This window comes from Perognathus longimembris, chromosome 2, assembly GCF_023159225.1.
Source record: "Perognathus longimembris pacificus isolate PPM17 chromosome 2, ASM2315922v1, whole genome shotgun sequence".
Taxonomy (NCBI): Eukaryota; Metazoa; Chordata; class Mammalia; order Rodentia; family Heteromyidae; genus Perognathus; species Perognathus longimembris.
In genome coordinates, this window is record NC_063162.1 from 48,310,918 (window position 1) to 48,333,995 (window position 23,078).

A 23,078-nucleotide genomic window follows, 5' to 3' on the forward strand; every position below is an offset into this window, starting at 1 on the left:
ATAACATTAATAAATGTTTGCTGGACTAAAAAAAAAGTACAAATGTTTATGTGTCAGGGTGACAGGTTTGTGTATGTGAAGGTCATGGCATGGTTGTACAAATAAATATCTATGGTATTGCCCAGTCCTGAGAGTATGAGCATGAGTAACACGAGACAAATTTGTGGTGGTGTGGCAGGCAGAGTTGATGCTAAATTTTCTTTGGCTTGAGAGAAATCTCTAATATTGAGGTTTGTGCAGATGAAAAATACTTGCTAGTACTAGAAAATAAGGGGAAACAGTGATTTAAGAGGTCCCAAAGTAGCTAGATGCAGTGGCAAGTATCTTTAGTTTGAGTACTTAGAAGACTAGGACAAGAGAATCACTAGTGCTCAAGAGTTCAGAATCAGTTTGGATAACACAAACAAAGAAAACAAAATCTCTAATTTTATTGTAGGACAACAACTCCACTATATTCAGGTGAAATCTGATATACCTTGGGATATATAAGTACAATACCAGAGCTTCTCTCAAGTCAGAATTCTCCCCCACCCCCAAAGACAGAAGGAGAAAGAGACATTTCTCTAGAACAAATGAAGAAATAGGATTCTTACAACTTTCTTCATGTCACCAAAAACTTGTTGACTGGTCACTAGCACTTTCATTTTTAAACTTGAATTGTTACATTGGAAAGTCTTTTTCAGAAGGAAGAATCAGTTATTTCTCATTCTTGTCTTCAGTGACATCCAGTTTCACTCAATAGGTATCTCTCACAGAAAGGAAACAATTAGGAACTCTAGATTCCTGATAGCTTGATACCAAGTAACTCTAGAAACTTATCTCTAGTCATTACACTGACTACTCTCTTAGCCTTTTTTTTTTTTTTTTCCATTTTGAGATAGTTTCTTGCTATGTAGCCCAGGTTAGCCTTCAACTTGTGATCTTTCTACCTTAGCCTTCTGAGTGCTGGGATTACTGACATACATAACTATATCCAGCTAGGACTAAGCTCTTAGAAACGAATCACATAATACTGGAGCTCTCTTTTATTTTACTTGAATGATGAAGTTTAGGAGATATTTCAATGTTGGCCACAATCTAACATCAACAGAGTAGCTTCATCACAGCCTCCTCATTTCCCAGGTATCCAGTGAGGATCTGGCTTAACTATTTAAATCCCACCATGTACTAATTGTCTTTCTTTAGCTGATGGGAAGAGCTTCCAAGAAACACTATGTAGTAGGCACTGCAGTACACTGGCTGCTTATTGGGGTTAGAATAGACCTGTTCAGGTTTGAGGGATGTGAAAGGATTAGCTCCATAGCCAATGATGTGTGTATCCAGGTCCACCAGGATCTGTAAAGAGGCTGCCAATTCCTGTTGACTGTGGGAAAGAAGAAAAATTGCTCTATTGTTATGAAAAAAGAATAACAATTGCCTGAAAGCATTACATTTATGTACTTATCAAACCTGGAATAGACCTTTCCTCCCAAATGTCTCACTAAATCTCTAGTTAAGTAGCAAGGGAATAAAAAAAAGGTACATAGGGGAAAGAACATTTTCCCCAGACAGAAGAACACTAGGGGTACAAAATGAGATCATCTGTTCAAAGTGAGATATAAGTGAATCAAGGAAGTATCACAAATAGGAAAAGATCAAAACCTGTAAAGCGTAATCAATGTAGGGATCTCATAGTCACGAAGCAGCAGGAGAGTAGGTAGCCAAGATTCCATCAAGTTTGGGGAAGCATGGAAACCTATAGAACCAGAATAAGAATGGGAATAAAAATGCAAAAAGGATTGGAGGAGGGAGGATTTTTGAAATAGACCTTAAGAGCAAAATATTTCTTCAACAGTGTCTGCCCCAACCCTCTTGTTACTCATCATCATCATCATCCACAAGATTCTTCCCCCACAGAATTCTCAACCCAAGTGTAGTTTATATGGGAAATGATCATCACATTATTGTGATTAATGAAATCGAATAAAAAGGGTTCCAAAGACAGAAGATATAAGAAGCAGAATGGAAAATTCTTAAGGGAACCACCAAGCATTTTTCTGAAATCAATGGCTCTTACCTGGATGAAATGCCACCACCATATCCGGATGGGCTATGTGCCCAGTCTCCACCTGTTCCTCCCAGAAGTCATGATAGAGTCCTCTGTGGCCACTAAGCTGAACTGTGCCAGGTACCAAGGATGAAGCTGAGGTGTTGTGTAAAAAGTCATTAGCCACATCCACACCTACCATGATTACATGGAGGCCAAGGTGTCCAGGAAACATGTATCCAAGCTCATCATAGTCCCCAGATCGAGAGAGAAATGTCTCTACATGGGAAGCACCAGCTACATGCAACGTGCATCCCCCAGTCTTCCCAACATCTATCCCCAGGGCCCTAAGCCCTAGGCCCAGTGTCAAGGGCCGTGATAAGACATCTGTCAGCAGCCGCTTCAAAGAGTCCTGTAGGACATTTGGATCTGGTCTTGGCCTTCCTACACTGGCCCATAGAATAGTCATAGCATGACTACCTAGCACAGAATCCAATATAGTATCCAGCTGTAACTCCCTCATAGAAAACCAGGTATCCCAGTCCTGTACAACTTCAGCAGGCCATGGCCAAGGTCCTGATGGTAGGACAAAATCACCTGAAGGGAAGAAAAAATAAGAAGTGACCTAATCTGTCATGGCTTCAAAATTCACTTCTCATGAATGATCAATAACCCCTGCATGTTCACCCTGCTCCAAATCCTCATTTTTCCCTATAATAATATGCTTTCAAAAATTTCCCCAAGGACAACCATTTATGACTGTTATGGCAAGGTTCCCACCACCAACATTCCACCTGTGATGAGGAGCCATTCCATGAGACGATCCACAGCCACAAGACGAAGTTCTTGACAAACTCTTCTATGGTCTGGCCAATCTGATCTCTGGCACTCTGGATCACAGTAATAGACATTTCTGCACCTGAGAGAATGCACAACAGAAATAGATGTTCCTATACCAATAAAGTATATTCTGGGATACCCACATCTAAAAAAACGTCACTTAATGGGGAAAGCTGGTAGGGAGAGGAAGAACAACTGAGGAAGTACCAAGTGTAGGAACTGCATTGGCAAGGGAGGCAGACATGATTAAGGATGCAATTATTATGTCAGTGTTACCTTACACTCATCAGGGACAACTGAATTTTTACATCTTTTTTGGAAAAATAAAACAAACACAAAATTTGCAGCTACTCTCTTGAATAAGGCATGGTTTAACCTTAACTTTCCCAGAAGAGATTGTAGTTTTAACCTTGGAGGAATCAAGAAGAGAGAGTAGGGAAGCGTCTCTTGTCTCGTCTCCCATACCACCAAAACTAAGAGGGATTAGAACTGTGTTCTAATTTCACTGTAGCTTATGTTACACAAAATCAGGAATAAGCTTTAAGTTATTCTTAAAACTCTCAAACCTTTCCTCTTGCAATGAAAACTTAGCATAGGGTCACTTCTAAATGTCTCCCCTATTAACATACCACAATTCACCTCTTACAGTGTCGGAGAACCTTGGAGTCTGAAAGGCTATTAGGCAGTGCTCTACAATGAGCACAGAATCGGAATGTGTCCTCCATCTTTTGGAACATTTCTTTAGGACATCGAAATCCAAAGCCTGATGCTGGGGTACCCCCATCTACTACCAACCTATAGAGATAACATGGGGGGGAAAAGTGCTGTAAGGAAAAGAGTTTCTATAAAAATCTCTCAAATCCCACCTTGTCTCCTATACATTTTCACATACTCCTTTGTTTTGTATCATTTTTTTACTTAAGCAAATTACATTTCTTCTGTGGCAATATATCTGTCAAAAGTAAAAATGAGAAAATCCCTTATTAGAAGTATCCAATATTGGAGAAAAAGTATCCAATATTGGAGAAGTGATTCTTCAATCACTTCTACCAAAAACAGTAAGTCTCTTCCATAGAGTTGATCACTCACTTAAATTCTTCATAGCTTTTCATGTTCAGCTTTTCAAGGACCAGCTGGGATAGGCCAGGAACATTACTGTCCAAGGAGAAGAAGCCAAGGGCATCAATGCTAGGACCAGGTTTTGAGAGAGTCAGAGCTACAGGAGTCACGGCTGTAGGTGGGTTCACAATCATATGAGTCTCTGATGGCAACTTCTTGTGCCTTCGTCTCCGGGAACGTGGAGCCATGGCCTGTCCAAAGATACCTAGGGACTCTATCGAAAACAAATTTCCAATGAAATTTGTCAAACTGAGCACATGATGATTTTAGATGCTTGATTTTTTATTTCTCATTCCAGTTTTAGATGCAGATCAGTATGGTTTAGTATTTTTTGTATTGTTGATCACTACAGGCAAGTGTGAAAAATATTAGAAATAATTATATATGAATATAATTTATATGTATGTTACAGATGAAGTTCTTTATATAAACATACATTAAATAAATGTACAGAGAGGGAAAATCTGGGAGACAAGGGAAGAAGTGATATTGTCTCAAAAGAAAGTACTTTATCTGACTTATGTAACTGTAACCCTACCCTTCTGTACATCATCTTTCTAATAACAATTTAAAAAAATTTAAATGCACAGAAAAAAATCTAGCAGGGTTCCAAGAGTGACTAACTCCAAGTAGGGGAAGAACACCATGGGAACTGGACTGATCAGGAATACTTCAAGCTTATCTGTAATGTTAAATTTTTATAAGGAGAATATATTAGTAATAGTATGTGTGTATATATATATATATACATATATATACCAAGTTTTGAACTCAGGGCCTCAAGCTCTTGCTTAGCTTGCTTGCTTAAATGGTGGCATCCTACCACATGAGCCATGTTTCTAGTCCTACACTTTACTGGTTACTTGGAGATGGAATATTTCAGATTTTTCTTCTAGGACTGGCTTTAAAATCTCGATTCTCAGACCTCAGTCTCCTAAGTAGCCAGAATTATAGACATAAATCACAGGTGCCTGGCAGTATATAAAAACAAAAACTACCATCAACTGAAGAATTTGCTAATATAATCTGGTTGAAGAGATAAAATATTTATCAACAATAAATCAAGAAATACAAACTAAATACAAAACAAAAAGGAGCACCACAGTGCTAAGATTTATGTAGCCCAAGTAGGTCAGGCAAATTGAGAAGATAATTTCCAAAACAGATTAAGATTTGAAGTAGAATTAAGGCCATATTCATCCACTACCTAGCTGAAACAATATGATACCCAACTTACAATGTCTTATCTTCTCCCATAACTTTCCCAAAGGCTGAGTAGACCCAAGAGACCACAGAGGAAAAGTTTTAAAAATTCATTAATTCCACATGTATTTATTAATTTACAGATAAAATCATTGCAAAATCCAAAATGAAAACAAATATATATAGAGAGATCTTTGTTGATGAGGGTAGAAGACTATAAACACAATACTTGGAAGGCTGAGAGAGGAGGATTACAAGGGCAAGGGCAATCTGGACTATATCGCAAACTGTCTCAAAAACAAAAAGGAAAATAAAGATAAAAATATACATTTCATCTAAATAGTGAGCTTAGATGTAAACAATAAGGTACTAAATAAATTCTCTAGTGGAACTAAAGCCATAATGGGAAATTAGGAGAGATTCTGCTTAGTAGGGTCAAGTATCTTAGAAAACTTCATGAAGTAGGTAGCACTTGGAATTGATCTCAGGTGATTTAACACTTTGAATGAATAAAATGGAGAAAAAGGAATTCTAAGTACAGAGAAGTATTCAGCATGACTGTAGAAGACAAGAACAATCTGGGAATTAATAAAATAGTTGACTTGAGTTTGAATGTGAATTCTAAAACCTTAGAAGTAAGAACTAAAACTATAAAAGCCTTAAAAGAAAATCTACAAGGGAAGCTTCAGGGCTGGGTATATGGCCTAGTGGCAAGAGAGCTTGCCTTGTATACATGAGGCCCTGGGTTCAATTCCCCAGCACCACATATACAGAAACGGCCAGAAGTGGCACTGTGGCTCAAGTGGCAGAGTGCTATGCTAGCCTTGAGCAAAAGGAAGTCAGGGACAGTGCTCAGGCCCTGAGTTCAAGGCCCAGGACTGGCCAAAAAAAAAAAAAAAATACATGGGAAGCATCATTACAATAATTTGGCAATAGTTTCTTAGATTTGACACCAAAAGGACCAGCAACAACAAAAAATAAGATAAAGTAGACTACATTAAAGTTAAAAACTTTTGAGCATTAAAGGACACTATGGGGCTGGGAATATGGCCTAGTGGTAAAGTGTTCCACTCGTGCTCCTGGGTTCGATTCCTCAGCACCACATATATAAAAAATCTAGAAGTGACATTGTGGCTCAAGTGGTAGAGTGATATCCTTGAGCAAAAAGAAGCAGGGACAGTGCTCAGACTCTGAGTTCAAGTGCCAGGACTGGCAAAAAACAAAACAAATTAAAAAAAAGGACACTATCAAGCAGGAGGTACAGGATCGGTGGTACATATGTCTAACATGTAGAAAGCTGGGTTCAATCCCCATCACCCCTCAAAATAAAAATAATTTAAGGGGCTGGGAATATGGCCTAGTGGCAAGAGTGCTTGCCTCTTCTTATACATGAAGCCCAGGGTTCGGTTCCCCAGCACCACATATATAGAAAACAGCCAGAAGTGGCGCTGTGGCTCAAGGGGCATAGTGCTAGCCTTGAGCAAAAAGAAGCCAGGGACAGTGCTCAGGCCCTGAGTCCAAAGCCCAAGACTGGCAAAAATACAAAAAAAAAAAAAAAAGATTTGGAAAAATAACTTAAAAGACATTATCAGCCAGGTGAAGATGGTTCACATCTATAATCTTTGCTATTTAGGAGGCTGAGATCTGAGAATGACAGATCAAAGCCAACCTGGACATCAAAGCCCATGAGACTCTTTTCTCCATTTAGCCACCAAAAAGCTGGAAGTAGGGTTGTAGCTCAAGTGGTAGAGCTCTGGAATTGAACACAAAAGGTTAAGGACAGGCTGGGTGCTGGTGACTCACGCCTATAAACCTATCTATTCAGCAGGCTGAGATCTGAGGGTCACCTTTTGAAGCTGTCCAGGGCAAGGTGGAAAGTCCCTATAAGACTTATCTCTAACCACTCAAAAACCAGAAGTGGAGCTGTGGCTCAAAGTAGAGCGCTAGTCTTAAGCAAAAGAGCTCAGGGACAGCACCCAGGCCTTGAGTTCAAGCCCTAGGACTGGCACACACACACACACACACACAAAGATACAATTAACAGAATGAAATGACAGCCCACAAAATGGTAAAAAATACAAACAGTACATCTGAGAGAATTAACATCTAAACTACATAAAGAACTTCTATAATTCAATACCAAAAGAAGAATATAACTAAAATCCAACTAAGTATTTGAATAAATATTTTTCCAAATATATGCAAATGGCCAATAAACAGAAGAAAATATATTCATAAGTGATTACGAAAATGCAAATTAAAATACAATGAAGGCTGAATAGGGTGGTTCTCCTATAATCTCAGCTACTTGGAAGGCAGCTATCAGGAGGATATGAGATGGAGGCCAAACTAGGCAAAAAGTTAGCCAGAGCTCATCTCAATAAGTCAGGCCTGGTAGCCCACACCTCTGGTCACATCTACACAGGATACCACAGGTTAAAAGGGCATAGTCTGAGGCTGGTTAGGGCAGAAACTTGAGAGTTTCATCTAAAAATACAGGGAAAAAAAATGGCTGAGGAAGACACAAAAGTGGTAGAACACATACCTAAAAACCATGAGATGCTCAGGTACTGACAAAGAGAGAAAAAATTACAATAAACTATTATTTCACATTTTAGCTATGACAAATTGTGCTGCAATGAACATTGTTGTGCTGGTGGCTTTGGTGTGTTCTTGTTTGTGGTCTTTGGGAAGATGCCCAAAAGTGGGGCTGCTGGGTCATAGGGGAGCTCTATATTTAGCCTTCTGAGGAATCTCCATACTATTTTCCAGAGTGGCTGAACCAGTTTACATTCCTACCAACAATGAAGTAGGGTTCCTTTTTGGCCACATCCCCTCCAACATTTATTACTGTTAGTTTTCTTGATAAAGGACATTCTTACTGGGGTGAGGTAGAATCTCAATGTTGTTTTGATTTGCATTTCTTTTTTTTTTTTTTTTTGCCAGTCCTGGGCCTTGGACTCAGGGCCTGAGCACTGTCCCTGGCTTCTTTTTGCTCAAGGCTAGCACTCTGCCACTTGAGCCACAGCGCCACTTCTGGCCGTTTTCTGTATATGTGGTGCTGGGGAATCGAACCCAGGGCCTCATGTATACGAGGCAAGCTCTCTTGCCACTAGGCCATTTCCCCAGCCCTGATTTGCATTTCTTTTATGGCCAGTGATGTAGAGCACTTTTTCATGTTTCTTGGCCATTCTCATTTCCTCATCAGAGAAGTCTCTTTTAAGAACCAACTCAGATGCCCCTCAGTAGACGAATGGATCAGGAAAATGTGGTACATATACACATGGAATTTTACACCTACCAGAAAAGAATGACATTGCCCCATTCGTAAGGAAATGGAAGGACTTGGAAAAAATTATACTAAGTGAAGTGAGCCAGATCCAAAGAAACATGGATTCTGTGGTCTCCCTCATAGGGAATAATTAGCACAGGTTTAGGCTAGTCACAGCAGAGGATCACAAGAGCCTAATAGCCATGCCCTTATGAATGTATAAGGTGATGCTAAGTGAAATGAACTCCATGTTATGGAAACGACTGTTATATCATTGTTGTAATTACTTTCAATATGCCATGTGAAACCATAGCTTCTATTGTTGATGATCCTCTTGTATCCCCTTCCTGTGGTTGTACACGCATTATCACTGTATCTTATCTGAGTACAATGGAAACTGTATATATTGGTATTAGAACTAGGGAAGTGAAAGGGAATCGAGAGACAAAGGATAAAAAGACAATCGACTACAAAAGCAATACTTGCAAAACAATTTGGTGTAAACCAACTTAACAATTTAGGGGGGAGAGAGAAAGGGGGAGGGGGGAGGGGAAATGAGGGAAGAGATAACAAACAGCACAAGAAATGTACCCAAGGCCTAACATATGAAGCTATAACCTCACTTTGACAATAAATAAGAAAAAAAAAGCAAAAAGAAATTATTTCACACTAACTAGGATGGCTATTATTAAAAACACACACAGAAAACAGTAACTGTTGATAAGGATGGAGGACATAGAGCAATCAAAGTCTGTGTATTGCTGGTGGTGAAAATCATGCAGGCACTATGGAAAAAAATGGTAGTTCTTTAAAAAGTTAGACATATAATCTATGATTACCAACAATTTTATTCTTAGGTATAAGTCTTTAATAGTTAAAATGGATATCTTAACAAATGCATGCCTATGATTTTTCACAATAGCACTATTTGCAATGGTGAAAAGGTAGAATGGATAAGCAAATTGAGATTATAAATAGACACAGAAGATACACATATAGATATGAGTAACATTTAACCATAAAAAGAAACAAAATTACAGATACATGCTACACTGTATATGAACCCCCCAAAACTTAAAAAAGCAGCCAAAGGGTTATGTATAACATTATTCTATTTATATAAAACATTAAGAATAAGTAAACTCAGAGACAGAAGGCAGACTGGTAAATGCTAGGGGACATGGGGAGTAACTGTTTCACAATTACAGGGTTTTCTTTGGGGGTAAGAAAAATGTTCTGGAACTACACCAAGTGGTGTTTACATAACACTGCGAATGTTCTAAGTACCATTTAATTGTTAACTTTAAAAATATTAATTTTGTCATGTGAATTTCACCTCAAAGAAAGGAGGAAGGGAGGGAAGGAAGAAAGAAGAAAAAAGTACCTGTAGACACTGGAGCTAAAAGTTATTAATATCTGGATCAATGTCTCCAGACACAAAGAAATGATACAAGATAAAAACAGTGGCAGGGGAATGTAGCTTAGTGGTAGAAAATAGTTGCTCAGGATGAATGAAGCCCTGGGTTCCATTCCTGAGCATCATACAAACAGCAAAAGCCGGAAGTGGTGCTGTGGCTCAAGTGGTAGAGTGCTAGGATTGAGCAAAAAAAAGAAAAAGAAGCCAGGGACAGTGCTCAGGCCCTGATTTCAAGCCCCAGGACTGGGGGGGGGGGGAAACCCCACAAAAACAAACAAACAAACAAAAACGGTGGCAGTGCTTGGTTAAGGGAAACTTCCAGAAAATATCTTTGACTTGAAACTTTAGTTTCTTAAATCCCAAGGTTTATAATAACTATTTTCCTAATGTTGTCATTAAATCTTTTAGCTGCAATGGAAGCCAGATGAAAGTCAGAAAATACTGTCTCAATTTCATTTTCAAAGGTGTCTTCCTCCAATAATGGAAGAGTAACTCTTGGCAATAGGAAGGTTGGCTGAACTTGTTAGAAGTCAAAAGGAGCACAATGCTTAGGGGAAAGAAGTGGTTATGGTGAAATCCCTAATGTGATAGTCTTCTCTAGCTCTAGAACTCACTGATGGATAGATAGTACAAATGTGATAGCATTCTGGCAGTAAGATAAGAAAGTAGCAATGAAGTGTTTGCCTATCTTTCTTCTTTACCCTCTCTTTCCATCTTCCTTCCTTCCTTTCCGTTCTTTTTGTCTGTCTGTCTGTCTATTTTTCTACCTATCATCACCACCCTCATGTCTGATTTTGTGTTCTCCAGACCTAGGTGCAGTTTCCTTGGTTCTAATTTTTCCGCAAAGGGCCCTGGTTCCTCCAAACTCAAGAGATATAAGCCCTTTGAGAAGCTGAGCAAAAAGCAGAGGGGGCAGTAACTTATCAGAGTTCAGTCTACCCTACCTAGACTGAGGCATTTAACTTATTCTCAACACATAAGAAAACAAATACGTCTTTGTATAACTTATCAGAAATTGCTGAGAAAATATGAACTTGGATGGCTAAAAAAAAAAAAAACCTACACCTCATCTCAAGATTAAAAGCTGAAGTATTAACCTATTCCCAGACAGAAGTCTCTCCTGTATTTCTCCTTATCAACAAAAGCCCCAACTTTCACCTTAGTCACAGTAATTTTCTCACTATCTCTAGACCAGAAGGGTCCATTTAAATTTCACTACCAACAAACACAAAAAAGCTTTGAAGATGAAGAGAAGGGGGAATGAAGCCGCTTGCTCACTAGGGATCTTCAAAAAGGTTAGAAAAGGGGAGAGGGGTGGGCCTAGGAATGTGGCTTAGCAGTAGAGTGCTTGCCTAGCATGCATGAAGCTCTGGGTTTGATTCCTCAGTACCACATAAACAGAAAAAGCCCGAAGTGGCATTGTGGTTCAAGTGGTAGAGTGCTAGCCATGAGCAAAAAGAAGCCAGAGACAGAGCTCAGGCCCTGACTTCAAGCCCCAGGACTCACAAAAAAAAGGGGGGGGGGAGGAAAATATCTAAAAAAGGGAATACATAAAGAATATGGCTATTATGACTATATTAAGCTGCTTAATCAGTGATTAACACTCCTTGGGGCGATAAATAGTTTACTCAATTATAAACTAAGTAAGCAGACAGGTTGATGAAAAAGTAACTTACCCTGCTAAGCCCTAGGCTTCCTTCCTTCTTTCTTTCTTCCAAGTGAAGTGAGTGCTTGATCTCCTCAGATTTAGATTGGGGTTTACTTGCAGCTGTTCCTTCATATCATTTTCTCTGCAAACTGCTGAAATGCTGTATCTCAATGATTAAGTATGCCCTAACAACCAGACAGACAAGTCTGAATTCTCTCTAATGAAGCAACTAAGGATCTGGAACCCTGCCTGAGGACTACTCTCCTTCTGATCCTCATTATCTGCCAAGACAGCTCAAGATACTGTCAACACTCACAAACTTACCAAAAGCCAAGAGAGTTGAGGAAAGATGAAACCTACTTGGACTTTTTTCAAGGCAGTATTTCTGTTCTCAGTTTACAGCTTCAGAAGGGACAAAAAAATCCTCTGGGGATTAATTAAAGAGGCATTATTTCATTGGAAAAAGAAGGCATTAGTACAAACTCCTAGAGTTCTTGGATGCTCTCTAGACCCTGGATGAGTTCCTCAAGACCCAAATCCTTTTTTAGTATAACAAACGCTGGTGAAATGGAACTCAATAATAATCTAACTAAACTTAAAAAAATTACCCAAGAAAGCAGAAGACCATTTGCTCATTTGATGGTACAGAAGGAACTGAAAGGTAAATATGCAGAATTAATTTGTAAAATTAACTTTTCCAGAAGGAAATAGCTTAAGGTATTGTCTTAAGTTGGTGTCATCAATGACATTCCACTTCCTAGTTTCAAGAGGAATACTTCTAGAATAGTAAAATAATTTTAGTTAATGACTAAAAAATGCAGTTTCTAGGAACAGAAAATAGGAAAGAACAACTCAACTATCTCATTCATTCATCTTAGCTACCTTATGATTAAAGAGAGCTGTAGGCTAGATCAAAACATATTAGAGGGGCTGGGAATGTGGCTTAGCAGTACAATGCTTGCCTAGCATGGACGAACCCCTGGGTTCAATTCCTCAGCACCACATAAACAGAAAAAGCCAGAAGTGGCACTGTGGCTCAAGTGGCAGAGTGCTAGCCTTTAGCAAAAAGCCAGGGACAGTACTCATAACCCAAATCTAAGCCCCAGGACTGGCAAAACAAACAAAAAACCAACAACATGTTTGAACAGTGGTCCTATATGAATGACTAAAAGACCTGACTACTAATTATATCTGTCCTAGCTGTCACTTACCTGTTTGTGAACATCATCAAAGTAGGAAACAAAACCTCTGGAAATGAGGTCCTGATCAAACAAATCCAGTATTGTTGTAGAAAATGGGTTCCAAGGAACTTCAAACTGTACAAAGAATAAATTACAAGCAAGGAAGGTGAAAGAAAAATACTAAGACATTACATAAAATTACATAAATTATGTGAAAAAGCTGTGAACAAAGGAAAATAAGTTATGGTATGCACAATTTTGATTAAATACGCATTTTTTAATTTTTGCCATTTTATTATTTATCTCCAATAAACTATTCAGAAAAAGCCAGAAGTGATGCTATAGCTCAAGTGGTAGAACCCTATAGCCTTGAGAAAAAGAATCTCAGGGACAGTGGGGTACTGGCACCAAAAAAGAAAAAAAAAATCATGTTTTAATATAATGGAGAACAGCAGTAAAAAAATTTGGAGTTCATTGTACTGTTACTGCTACTCATACCAATTGACATTTAAATAGTAATAATTCAGAAAGATCTGGAGTTTTCACAATTTTAATTCATTATGAATTGCAATAAAATACTTTACTTAACAATGGTTTGTTGTGAAACAACTCGGGCTAAAGGTCAGGCATGGTATTGGCTCATGCCTGTAATCCTAGCACTTAGGAGACCTAAAGTTGGAAGATAGTGTAGTTCAAGTCATTCTGGGCTACATATGGAAGGGAAGAGAAGAAAGAAGGAAAAGAAGGGAGGAAAGAAAGAAGGAAAAGATGGAAGAAAGAAGAGAGGGAAGAGTTGGAGAGGGAAAAAGAGACAGGACAAGAAAAAAATTCCTATTCAATAGGTAACAAACAATCTGTAAGGCTAAGCTAAGAGATTCTATGAATATATATACATATATATACACACATATATACATACTTTTTTTCCTGAGTTGTTCCTTTCTTTTACTTTCTTCATCTTAATTTTTATCATCAAGATATCATTCCTGGAAGTGGTGCTATGGCTCAAGTGGTAGAGTGCTAGCCTTGAGCTAATGAACTCAGGGATAGCACCCAGGTCCAGAGTTCAAGCCCCATTTCTTTCTCTCTCAATCTCTCTCTCTCAATCTCTCTCTCTCTCTCTCTCTCTCTCTCTCTCTCTCTCTCTCTCTCACACACACACACACATACACACACGATAGAACTCCTCTAGTTTACTTTATGCTTACCCATAATTCCCACAAACACTATAAAACCCTAGTGATGTACCTAAGGATTAAGTACGTTCTTAGTTTCCTATATACTATTTAAGTACCTATTTTAGAGATTCAAAATGTTCACAAAACAGTAAGATAAAGAAATACACCTTAACATATGCAATGTGTAATATTGGAGGCAGTTCATGGGGTTTGCAAACTGATATTACAGAAAATAAAAGTTGCAAAAATCAATACTTGTATTTATATATTATTTATGTTAATTAATGCTTTATAATGTATGTTACTGTATAATTGTTTAAAACTTAAGTAAATTAAACGATTACATTCTAACATGTGAGCAAAAATTCCAAAATCCTATGCTTTATGGCAATGAAGAAGTATGATTGCAGGACAATTATCAATATATTTTGCTTACTGTTAAAACAGCCAAAATACTAGATAAGAAACATTTTCTTCCAAGTAAAAGTTAATGAAAATAATAAAATTAACTATTAGATTAGGGAGGCCTATGGTAGGCATCCTAAGTCCTCTAGTGTCAGTTACGCAGGTAAAACAAGTATAACAAAAGCTTAAGGGAAAATAGAGCAGCATTATAAAGAATTTAATTCATCAAATCACCACAAACTATAATCTTCCCTGGAGGACATCCCAGCTCCATTAACAGAATTTTTTGATTTACATAGAAAGTTCAAATCAAACTATTTTCCAAATAAAACCCAACACAGAGATAGGAGCAGCGGCCCATGCATGGAATTTATTGTGTGCTACTGTTTATAAAATACTCAAATAGTCCTGCACATGCATAATATTTCCAACTTAGACAGGAGACCATACAGGGTGCACTTTCTGGCAAACAAAACAACAGATGGTTCTGCTGCCTGGAGCTCTGAGTTGTATTCCAGGGCATGAGGAAAGCAGGCCACCAAAGTAAAAGGGAATACCAAACTACAGTGGCAATCAATACAGGTCAATAATTGTGTAAAATTATAGCACATGGTTCCATTTAGTTTAACCGAGCAGTTCTGTAACTATTAGGAGAAAAATTTCACATGCAGTCTTGACTTATGCTTCCACTAGCATCTGAAGGACTGAACAGAACCATTGCTTCTAGGCTGCATTGCTTAATCAAAAACACCTTCAGAACATTTTAAATTTTCCTTTGCATTAAAACTTAAAATGGATAGGAAGCCAGCAGCAAATCACCCTGGTGGCTATTTTAGCAACTGGAGTACTCACGATAAACTAAAATTTCTCATAACATCTAGGTAACCTACATATGTCGTACCTGTACATCATAGGTTTATATATTAAATATTTGCAAAATGAAAACATGCATACACAAAAATACGTCAAGTTTTACAGACATGATTTCAATTAAGATTTACTTTGACAATGTACAAACTTCTTTTAAAGTATCTTAAATGAGTAATTCTGTAATTCATTAATTTTGAAATTTAGAGGTTTTCTTCTTAAATCTCTGGGGTGTAAGTCTCAAAAGATCTGGGCAAAAAAAAGACTCTCGTTTTCGGATTTGTGTTCAAGTAAAAGAGTCTTCCTAGAAATAGTCTGTGCATTCATAATTGAAAAATACCAAGACTATATTACAGAATTAGCCACATTTAAGAACTATAGACCTGAGGTTAGCATTTTGTATAAACACCAACTGGGTTTCTCAGCATTTTGCCTACAATTCAAAATACAGCTAGTAACCTCAGAAATATATTTTAAGACCATGCTAATTCATCCTTTAATGACATTTCATGGGAGGAAAAAAAGTTCACATTAACTCTCAGGATTGCATTTGAAGTCATGGTTGAAAAAAAAACCTAATTCTACTGAGAAAAAAAAAAAGATATCTCATTTGTAAACTTAAATGTGTGAACCACAAGCATAAATGGAGGTGTAGATACCCTCCACTGGAAATTGCCTCAAGCCCCTTGCTCACTGCTCTCCACCTAGGCAGCAATGACCAAATCTTATCAGATAGCACATGTCCCAGGGCCCTCAAGCCTCCGTCCAGGAAGGGGGCTAGGGTTTTAAAAAGCACAATGGTTTCTTCAGAGGGATTGTGACAGTTATATTCAGATTGGCTGAACCCTCCAGCTCCTCGGGTGATCGGTCCATTTGGGGCCCGAGATATGAGAGTCCCTGGGAAGCTGCTGGTCACTGGGCACTATGGTTGCCAGTCCCGTGGTTCTCAGTGGCATGTGTGGTGTTCAGAGAATTGAAACCATCTTGCTGTACTGCATCTTTCCGAGGTGGCATTCTTTCATTGATCCTATCCAAACCCTTTGCCTCTTCAAAACTGCAGATTCTATGTGGTGGAGAGAATCCTCGTATTGCTTAACAAAATGCAAATTTGATAAGTCAGTAATTATAAAACAATGCTGAGATTAAAACAACATAACTAATGATTCTTTAGAAGAAAGAAATTAGCTTTACATAGCAACAGCACTTAAGTCTTAATTGAAGTGAATCCTATCCCCATTTCAGTCTTCCCACTAAAATGTGAAATGTTTAAACCTAGATATAAACATGATAGCTTTATAGATGACAGGTGTTAGCATAGCTTAATAAAAAAAGAACCCTCCCAGCCCACGGTATCAACCTGTGGGCATGGTCTCTGGGCATCAGTATGCCAGTTATTTCCTATCCCAGATCCTAAGATTATAGTAACTATCACAGTAAGGTAGCAACAAGAAAAGGGGTGAATGAGGAAGTTAAACAAGGTTAATCCTTGGCATTCAAATCCATACAAAAAGCTTGGGAGAAGAAAGAGGTAAAGCTAAGTTAAAATTTAGCAGATAACGTCGTTGACTATCTTGGAATTGGAAAATGCCAGCAGGAATTAGATCTGTTGGGCTGAGAGTAAAAAAGTATAGTTTTATATTTCAGGAGATGTTGTCTATAATACACTAGTTATTTGCCACAAATTCTCCAAGAACACAAAAGCAAAATAAATGGCAACCATGCTAAGTGTCACTGTCTCAATCTGTAATCCTAGTGATTTAGGAGGGTGAGATCTGAGGATTGCAATTTGAAGGCAGTCAGGACAGACAAAACCAAAAGACTTATTTTCAGCTAACTAGCAAAATGCTAGAAGTAGAGGTGTGGCTCAAGTGGTAGAGCGCTGGCCTTGAGTAAAAAAAGTAAGAGCTCAAAGTCCTGAATTCAAGCCCTAGTAGTAGCACAGAAACAAACAACAACAAAAAAATAGCAATCATCATTCATTCACCTATGGTTATGGATTCTCATTCACTTTATCTGGAATGATGTATCCTCCACTATTAAAATGTTTACAAAAAAAGATTGTCATACTAGCCTTAATCCAGTTGCTTAATATATGTAATCCCTAGGGCACAGCCTGTACACATGATCCAACCAAATGGTAAGGGCAAAATGCAAAGTAGTGCATATTATCAAAGTAATACATGATACAAACTAATATACTACGTTTGGAGCTATATATATTGTATTATATACATAGAGAGAGATCTATATATATATTGAGCTATATATATTGTATTAACAGTTCCCAAACTGTTAGTATAAACTCACATGTTTACCTAGTGGGGATTTGACTTAAGGGGCAAAAAATCTGAGTACCATAAAATCATGCAAAATATGAGGCAAATCTCTATTTGCAGGGTAGTTTAGTAATTTCCAATAAAATAGGCAACTTTAAATGCTACATCACATAGCATGACATGCTATACTCTAAAGAAATCAGAAACATTAAATTGTGGATGCATATAATACTGGAAAAGAGAAAAAAGACAGTCAACTACGGACATCAACCCTTGAGATTAAAAAAAAAAAGAGGAAGGGGTAACAAGTTTGACAAGAAATGTACTCACTAACTTACATATGTAACTGTAACCCCTCTGTACATCAGCTTGACAATAAAATTAAATTTAAAAAAATAACAAAAAAAGAAATAACGTTATGGTAGGTAACCTATCCATCCTTACTAGACTCTTGGAACAGCGAATAAAAAAGAGATACAGATGCATTGTACTTATAAACTCATTTGTTGAATGTTTACCCCTTTGTACAACTACTTAAAGATAATAAAAATATAATTTTAAAAGAGGAATATGATAGTCAAACTTGATGAGTCAATATTATTCATCTTGAGCTGTGCAAGCTAGGAGTAAGACATACCCACAGGACATTCTCTGATGCCCACCCACACACCACAGATCTCTGCCCAGTGCAAGGACTCTGATCATACCTTTTTCAGCCTCAATAGCCTCAACTGTGGCTGTACAGAAGTGAGCAGAGGCATGCAAAATGAATGAGAGAGATGAGAAGGGTCATATTGTACAGCAGAAAAGGCAATGATCACTTAATATATCATAGTATCTCAAACTACATAATCATTTACAATTTAAGACAAATAGTACCCATATTAGAGAATCCCAACCAATCCCCCAAGTCCTAACACCACAGCACAGTTTACACACAGCACTATGACATCAATCAGCACAGATCATGGAGACCTATCATAAACATGGACATCTTAGCATACATGCAAATGTACTCCAGTTTTAATTAGCCATTTCAAATTCAGTATTTTGGTGGTGTTATGAATTTTCCATTATATACTATATCATATCCATTACAACCACAGGAAAATTCACTAGGCTAAAATTATTATAGAGCTGTAGCAGAAAAGCAAATGAGAATACTCATAACAAGCTGGTCCCCTAAGATTAAAAAAAGGGAACAGCTAGGGTTTTCCTGTCATTTCTAATTTATAAAATAAAGCATAAGCAGCAAAAGCTGGCATGATTGCAAACAATTTAAAGATCCTAAACTTGTTGAATTAGTTTAAATGTAGGCATTCTACATATCTGTTCTTTGGGGTAGAATGGAAAATGTCCCATCCTGTCTACCAAAAACGTCGTCCCCCCCACTCCTCCCCCAATACAAGATCTCACAATGTTGCCCAAGCTAGTCTAAAGATTCTTTGGCTTAAGAGATCCTCCAACCTCAGGCTCTAGAACAGATAGCACTACAGGAATGTATCACTAGGCCCAACTTCTACTGTATTAGTAATAGTCCAAAAACTTAAACATCTATAAAACTAAATAAATCTATGTTTAGTTCATGATGAACTTGAATCTGACTCAAAATTGGATTGTTTTCTTAGGAAAGAAAGGGTACTGAGTATCTTTTCAAACCCATTTACTAGGCAGGGATTAAGGGACAGAACTGGTATCTTCCTAATTTATATGCATATAAATCACATTAGAAATGAGAAATGCATTCTTGATATAGCCCGTTTGGCTCTTTTCAAGCACATCAATATATTTAGTATACATTTTATAATTAAAAATTATTTTTTAGCTCATTTCTGGGTTTAAACTATGAAAAGAGCTTATTACATTTGTGACCAGGACCTGAGATTACAAAGAATATTTCCTCAAAATACTGTCCTTTCTGAACTGTGCCCAAAGTATCTACCCTCAGAATATTTTAAAGAATAATGTCTCATCTTTTCTACTTTGCTACTTCTGCAAGTAAGATCAATTAGAGTAATTATTCCTTAAAGGTCCTTACAGGAATAAATATCATTTAGAAATAATTCACTTTATACAAAGCAGCAGTTATTAATTTGAAAGGATAGTAATGAATGTATAGAATTAATATATATGCCACATTAGAAAATATTGGTGATCTCAATCAGATAAAGAAATGAATGGGGAGGGGCTGGGGATATGGCCTAGTGGCAAGAGAGCTTGCCTCGTATACATGAGGCCCTGGGTTCGATTCCCCAGCACCACATATACAGAAAACGGCCAGAAGTGGCTCTGTGGCTCAAGTGGCAGAGTGCTAGCCTTGAGCAAAAAGAAGCCAGGGACAGTGCTCAGGTCCTGAGTCCAAGGCCCAGGACCGGCCAAAAAAAAAAAAAAAAGAAATGAATGGGGAGTCCAAAAAAAAGTAGAATGAGCACTTTATTTAATGAATTAAGGAAGAGTTAATTCTCTTTAGCTGTTAAATTATACTGAGAACTAGAAACACTTAGTGTATGCCTGGCACACCAACTGCCACTGTCACTGGACAATTGGAAAGTATTCATAATTTGTACAAATAGAAAAGTAGAATAACTCATCTCTATTGGGTCAGCACTATTCTTCAAAACACTTTTGTTTATAATTTAAAAATTGGAAAAAACAATGTTTATCAGAATGTTTTAAAAATTTGCAATCACAGAAGTGACTATATTTGAGGAATGTGGCTTAGGGGTAGAGTGCTTGCCTAGCATGCATAAAGCCTTGGGTTAGATTCCTTAGTACCATGTAAACAGAAAAATCCAGAAGTGGCACTATGGCTCAAGAGGTAGAACGCTAGCCTTGAGCACAGAGAGGCTCAGGGACAGAGCCCAGGCCTTGAGTTTAAGCCCCAGGACCAGGGGGGGAAAAAGAAGTGACTATATTTGAGAGCTGGGAATGTAGCTTAGTGGTAGAATGCTAGTTTAGAATGCATGAGGCCCTGGGTTTAACTCCACAGGACCACATAAATAAACATTTTTAAAAAGTGGACTGGGGATACAGCCTAGTGGCAAGAGTGCCTGCCTCGGATACATGAGGCCCTAGGTTCGATTCCCCAGCACCACATATACAGAAAACGGCCAGAAGCGGCGCTGTGGCTCAAGTGGCGGAGTGCTAGCCTTGAGCGGGAAGAAGCCAGGGACAGTGCTCAGGCCCGGAGTCCAAGGCCCAGGACTGGCAAAAAAAAAAAAAAGTGACTACATCTGAGGGCTGGCAACATGGCCTAGTGGTAAGAGTGCTTGCCTTGTATATATGAAACCCTGGGTTCGATTCCTTAGCACCACATGTATAGAAAACGGCCGGAAGTGGCGCTGTGACTCAAGTGACAGAGTGCTAGCCTTGAGCAAAAATAAGCCAGGGACAGTGCTTAGGCCCTGAGTCCAAGGCCCAGGACTGGCATAAATAAACAAACAAACAAACAAACAAATAAATAAATAACTACATTTGAAGCATTCTATAATTTGTAATATATATGGTAATAAATTAATATTAAAACAGATCTCATTAAAAGAAATAGAAAGCAGATTATATCAATGGTTTGAAAGTCTAGTTTCCAAATTATAAAATATGATAACGTAATTTTAAAATCACTTTATGGGCCTAACTTTATATATAAAAGTATTTTTAGGTTAAATTATATTCTCTACTTTTTCTTGATGTCTCTAACTGACCTTGTCTTTTCCAAAATACAAATTGATACCATACTCAAACTGCCTATTAGGTTACACTTGAATGCTCAGAATTGAAAAATGGGCATTTGAAACTTAAGCATTAGGCTGGAAAGAAAGAGCTGTAGTAACTACAATGTTCTATCTGAAAGGCACTACTGTACTTTCCTCTATTTGTTTTTACTTACAGAAATAAAGTATAGAACCGTACTGAAACTTGAGATTATCAGCTTCAATATAGTGAGTGCTGCTTTTAACTCTGTTCCTCAACACAACACAGAAAAATAATCAAGAGGAATCTGATACCATTAAAAATACAGATGAGGGGCTTGGAATATGGCTTAATGGTAGAGCTGTGTAGCATGCAGGAAGCACTGGGTTGGATTCCTCAGTACCACATAAACAGAGAAAGCCAGAAGTAGCGGTGTTGCTCAAGTGGTAGAGTGCTAGCCTTGAGCAAAAGAAGCTCAAGGACAAGTGCACTAGGACTGACAAAATAAATAAATACAGATGGATACATATTTTTCTACATAGGACCTGGTGAAACCAGTATTATGGTGCTAGCACCAAATTGAATTTCTATACAAAGCTGGGGTTTGGTGGCTCACATCTGTAATCCTATTCAGGAGGCCGAGATCTGAGGATCGAGGTTTGAAGCCAGCCCAGGCAGAAAAAGTCCTTGAGATGCTTATCTCCAACAAATTTCTCAGAAAAAAGCCAGAAATGGCACTGTGGCTCAAGCAGCAGAGTGCTAGTCTTGAGTACAAAGAGCCTCAACAGCTCCCAGGCCCTGAGTTCAAGCCCCAGTACCAGCAAAAACAACAACAAAAATTCTATGAAAAAAATTAACATAAAACATAAACATAAAATATGCCAGTAGAGTTGTAGTTTGTAAAAATATTCAAGAAGTGTTAGCTTATTATGCAAAAGATAGTAAGATTGAGGTATGAGAATTAAAACTTTTTCTTCTAGCAATGCCTCTGAGCTGTATGCACTATGAGAAAACTTATCTATTGAAATAAAAACAGATGCAACTTCTAAGTGAGGTTTATTTCTAAGTGAGCTTATAATATGCTAAGGAACTAACTTCAACTAAATGCTTAAATCATACCATGGAGAGCCAACACTAACTAGTAGAACTAGGGAGCTATCTATCCAGTTTCCCAAATTAAACCCCTTATACTCAACTCCTATTAACTCACTCTATGCTGGGTATAGACAGTCCCTTCAGTAAAGCTGCTGTCTTTCAAACCTTCCCTGCAGAGGGTGGTTTCCAAGTTGAATAAGCTTCAGGCTGCATGCAAATTAAGAGTAAATAGAAGAACTGATCTGTCAATAAAGCATGTAATTAGCAGATGCTAACTGTGAAATCTAAAGGCAAGATATGCTATGGATACAGTGTAAAACAATATATCCATGGATTATTGAGAGATAACTGTAGTGTATATTTATGTATACCTTTCAGTTTTGTTTATCTTTTTTAAACAGAATAGTAAAACACTATTTAAACTTAGAATTATTCTTTTCTAATGTTTTGTGAGTTCTACTGAGTATTTAAGATTTTCTGAGGGGCTGGGGATATGGCTTAGTGGCAAGAGTGCCTGCCTCATATACATGAGGCCCTGGGTTCGATTCCCTAGCACCACAAATACAGAAAATGGCCAGAAGTGGCACTGTGGCTCAAGTGGCAGAGTGCTAGCCTTGAGCAAAAAGAAGCCAGGGACAGTGCTCAGGCCCTGAGTCCAAGCCCCAGGACTGGCAAAAAAAAAAAAAAGATTTTCTGAATTTGCTTTAATGTATATTCATGAAATTCTTTTTAGCATGTTTTTCTAATTATACTTAAAAAATAGAAGACAAGGTATGCAAAGAGAATCAAAATCAGATTTTTTTTAACTGAAAAAAAGAAATTTAGGGCTAGGGATATACAGTGAATGCTCACTGGTTTGATT

General features: G+C 37.8%; 2 protein-coding genes across 10 annotated transcripts in view; both read right to left on the reverse strand.

Annotated features, from left to right (window-relative positions):
- Nucleotides 1–408: 408 nt before the first annotated feature.
- Mss51 (MSS51 mitochondrial translational activator) lies at nt 409–12,812 on the reverse strand. Of its 4 annotated transcripts, none has more exons than XM_048339032.1 (7): nt 12,736–12,812; nt 3,956–4,197; nt 3,506–3,661; nt 2,821–2,945; nt 2,057–2,623; nt 1,642–1,735; nt 409–1,363 (listed from the first exon to the last, which is right to left on the reverse strand). In XM_048339032.1, exons 2-7 carry the CDS (start codon nt 4,171–4,173, stop codon nt 1,168–1,170), a joined length of 1,356 nt encoding a protein of 451 aa, XP_048194989.1. In that variant the 5' UTR covers nt 4,174–4,197; nt 12,736–12,812; the 3' UTR covers nt 409–1,167. The 4 variants fall into 4 exon arrangements, with proteins under 4 accessions (XP_048194989.1, XP_048194990.1, XP_048194992.1 ...); XM_048339033.1 differs by lacking the exon at nt 12,736–12,812 and adding an exon at nt 11,553–12,534; XM_048339035.1 differs by lacking the exons at nt 3,506–3,661; nt 12,736–12,812 and having other exon boundaries at nt 3,956–4,830.
- A 1,672-nt stretch (nt 12,813–14,484) lies between these two features.
- Nucleotides 14,485–23,078, reverse strand: part of Ppp3cb (protein phosphatase 3 catalytic subunit beta) — a 56,850-nt gene continuing 48,256 nt past the window's right edge. For 4 of the 6 annotated variants that reach the window (XM_048339022.1, XM_048339025.1, XM_048339024.1 and 1 more), the window contains 2 exons: nt 18,139–18,168; nt 14,485–16,246 (listed from right to left, as the gene is read on the reverse strand). In XM_048339022.1, coding sequence (XP_048194979.1) covers nt 16,068–16,246; nt 18,139–18,168 — 209 coding nt within the window. In that variant the 3' untranslated portion in view covers nt 14,485–16,067. The remainder of the gene's footprint in view (nt 16,247–18,138; nt 18,169–23,078) is intronic. The other 2 variants (XM_048339027.1, XM_048339026.1) reach the window with 1 other exon arrangement.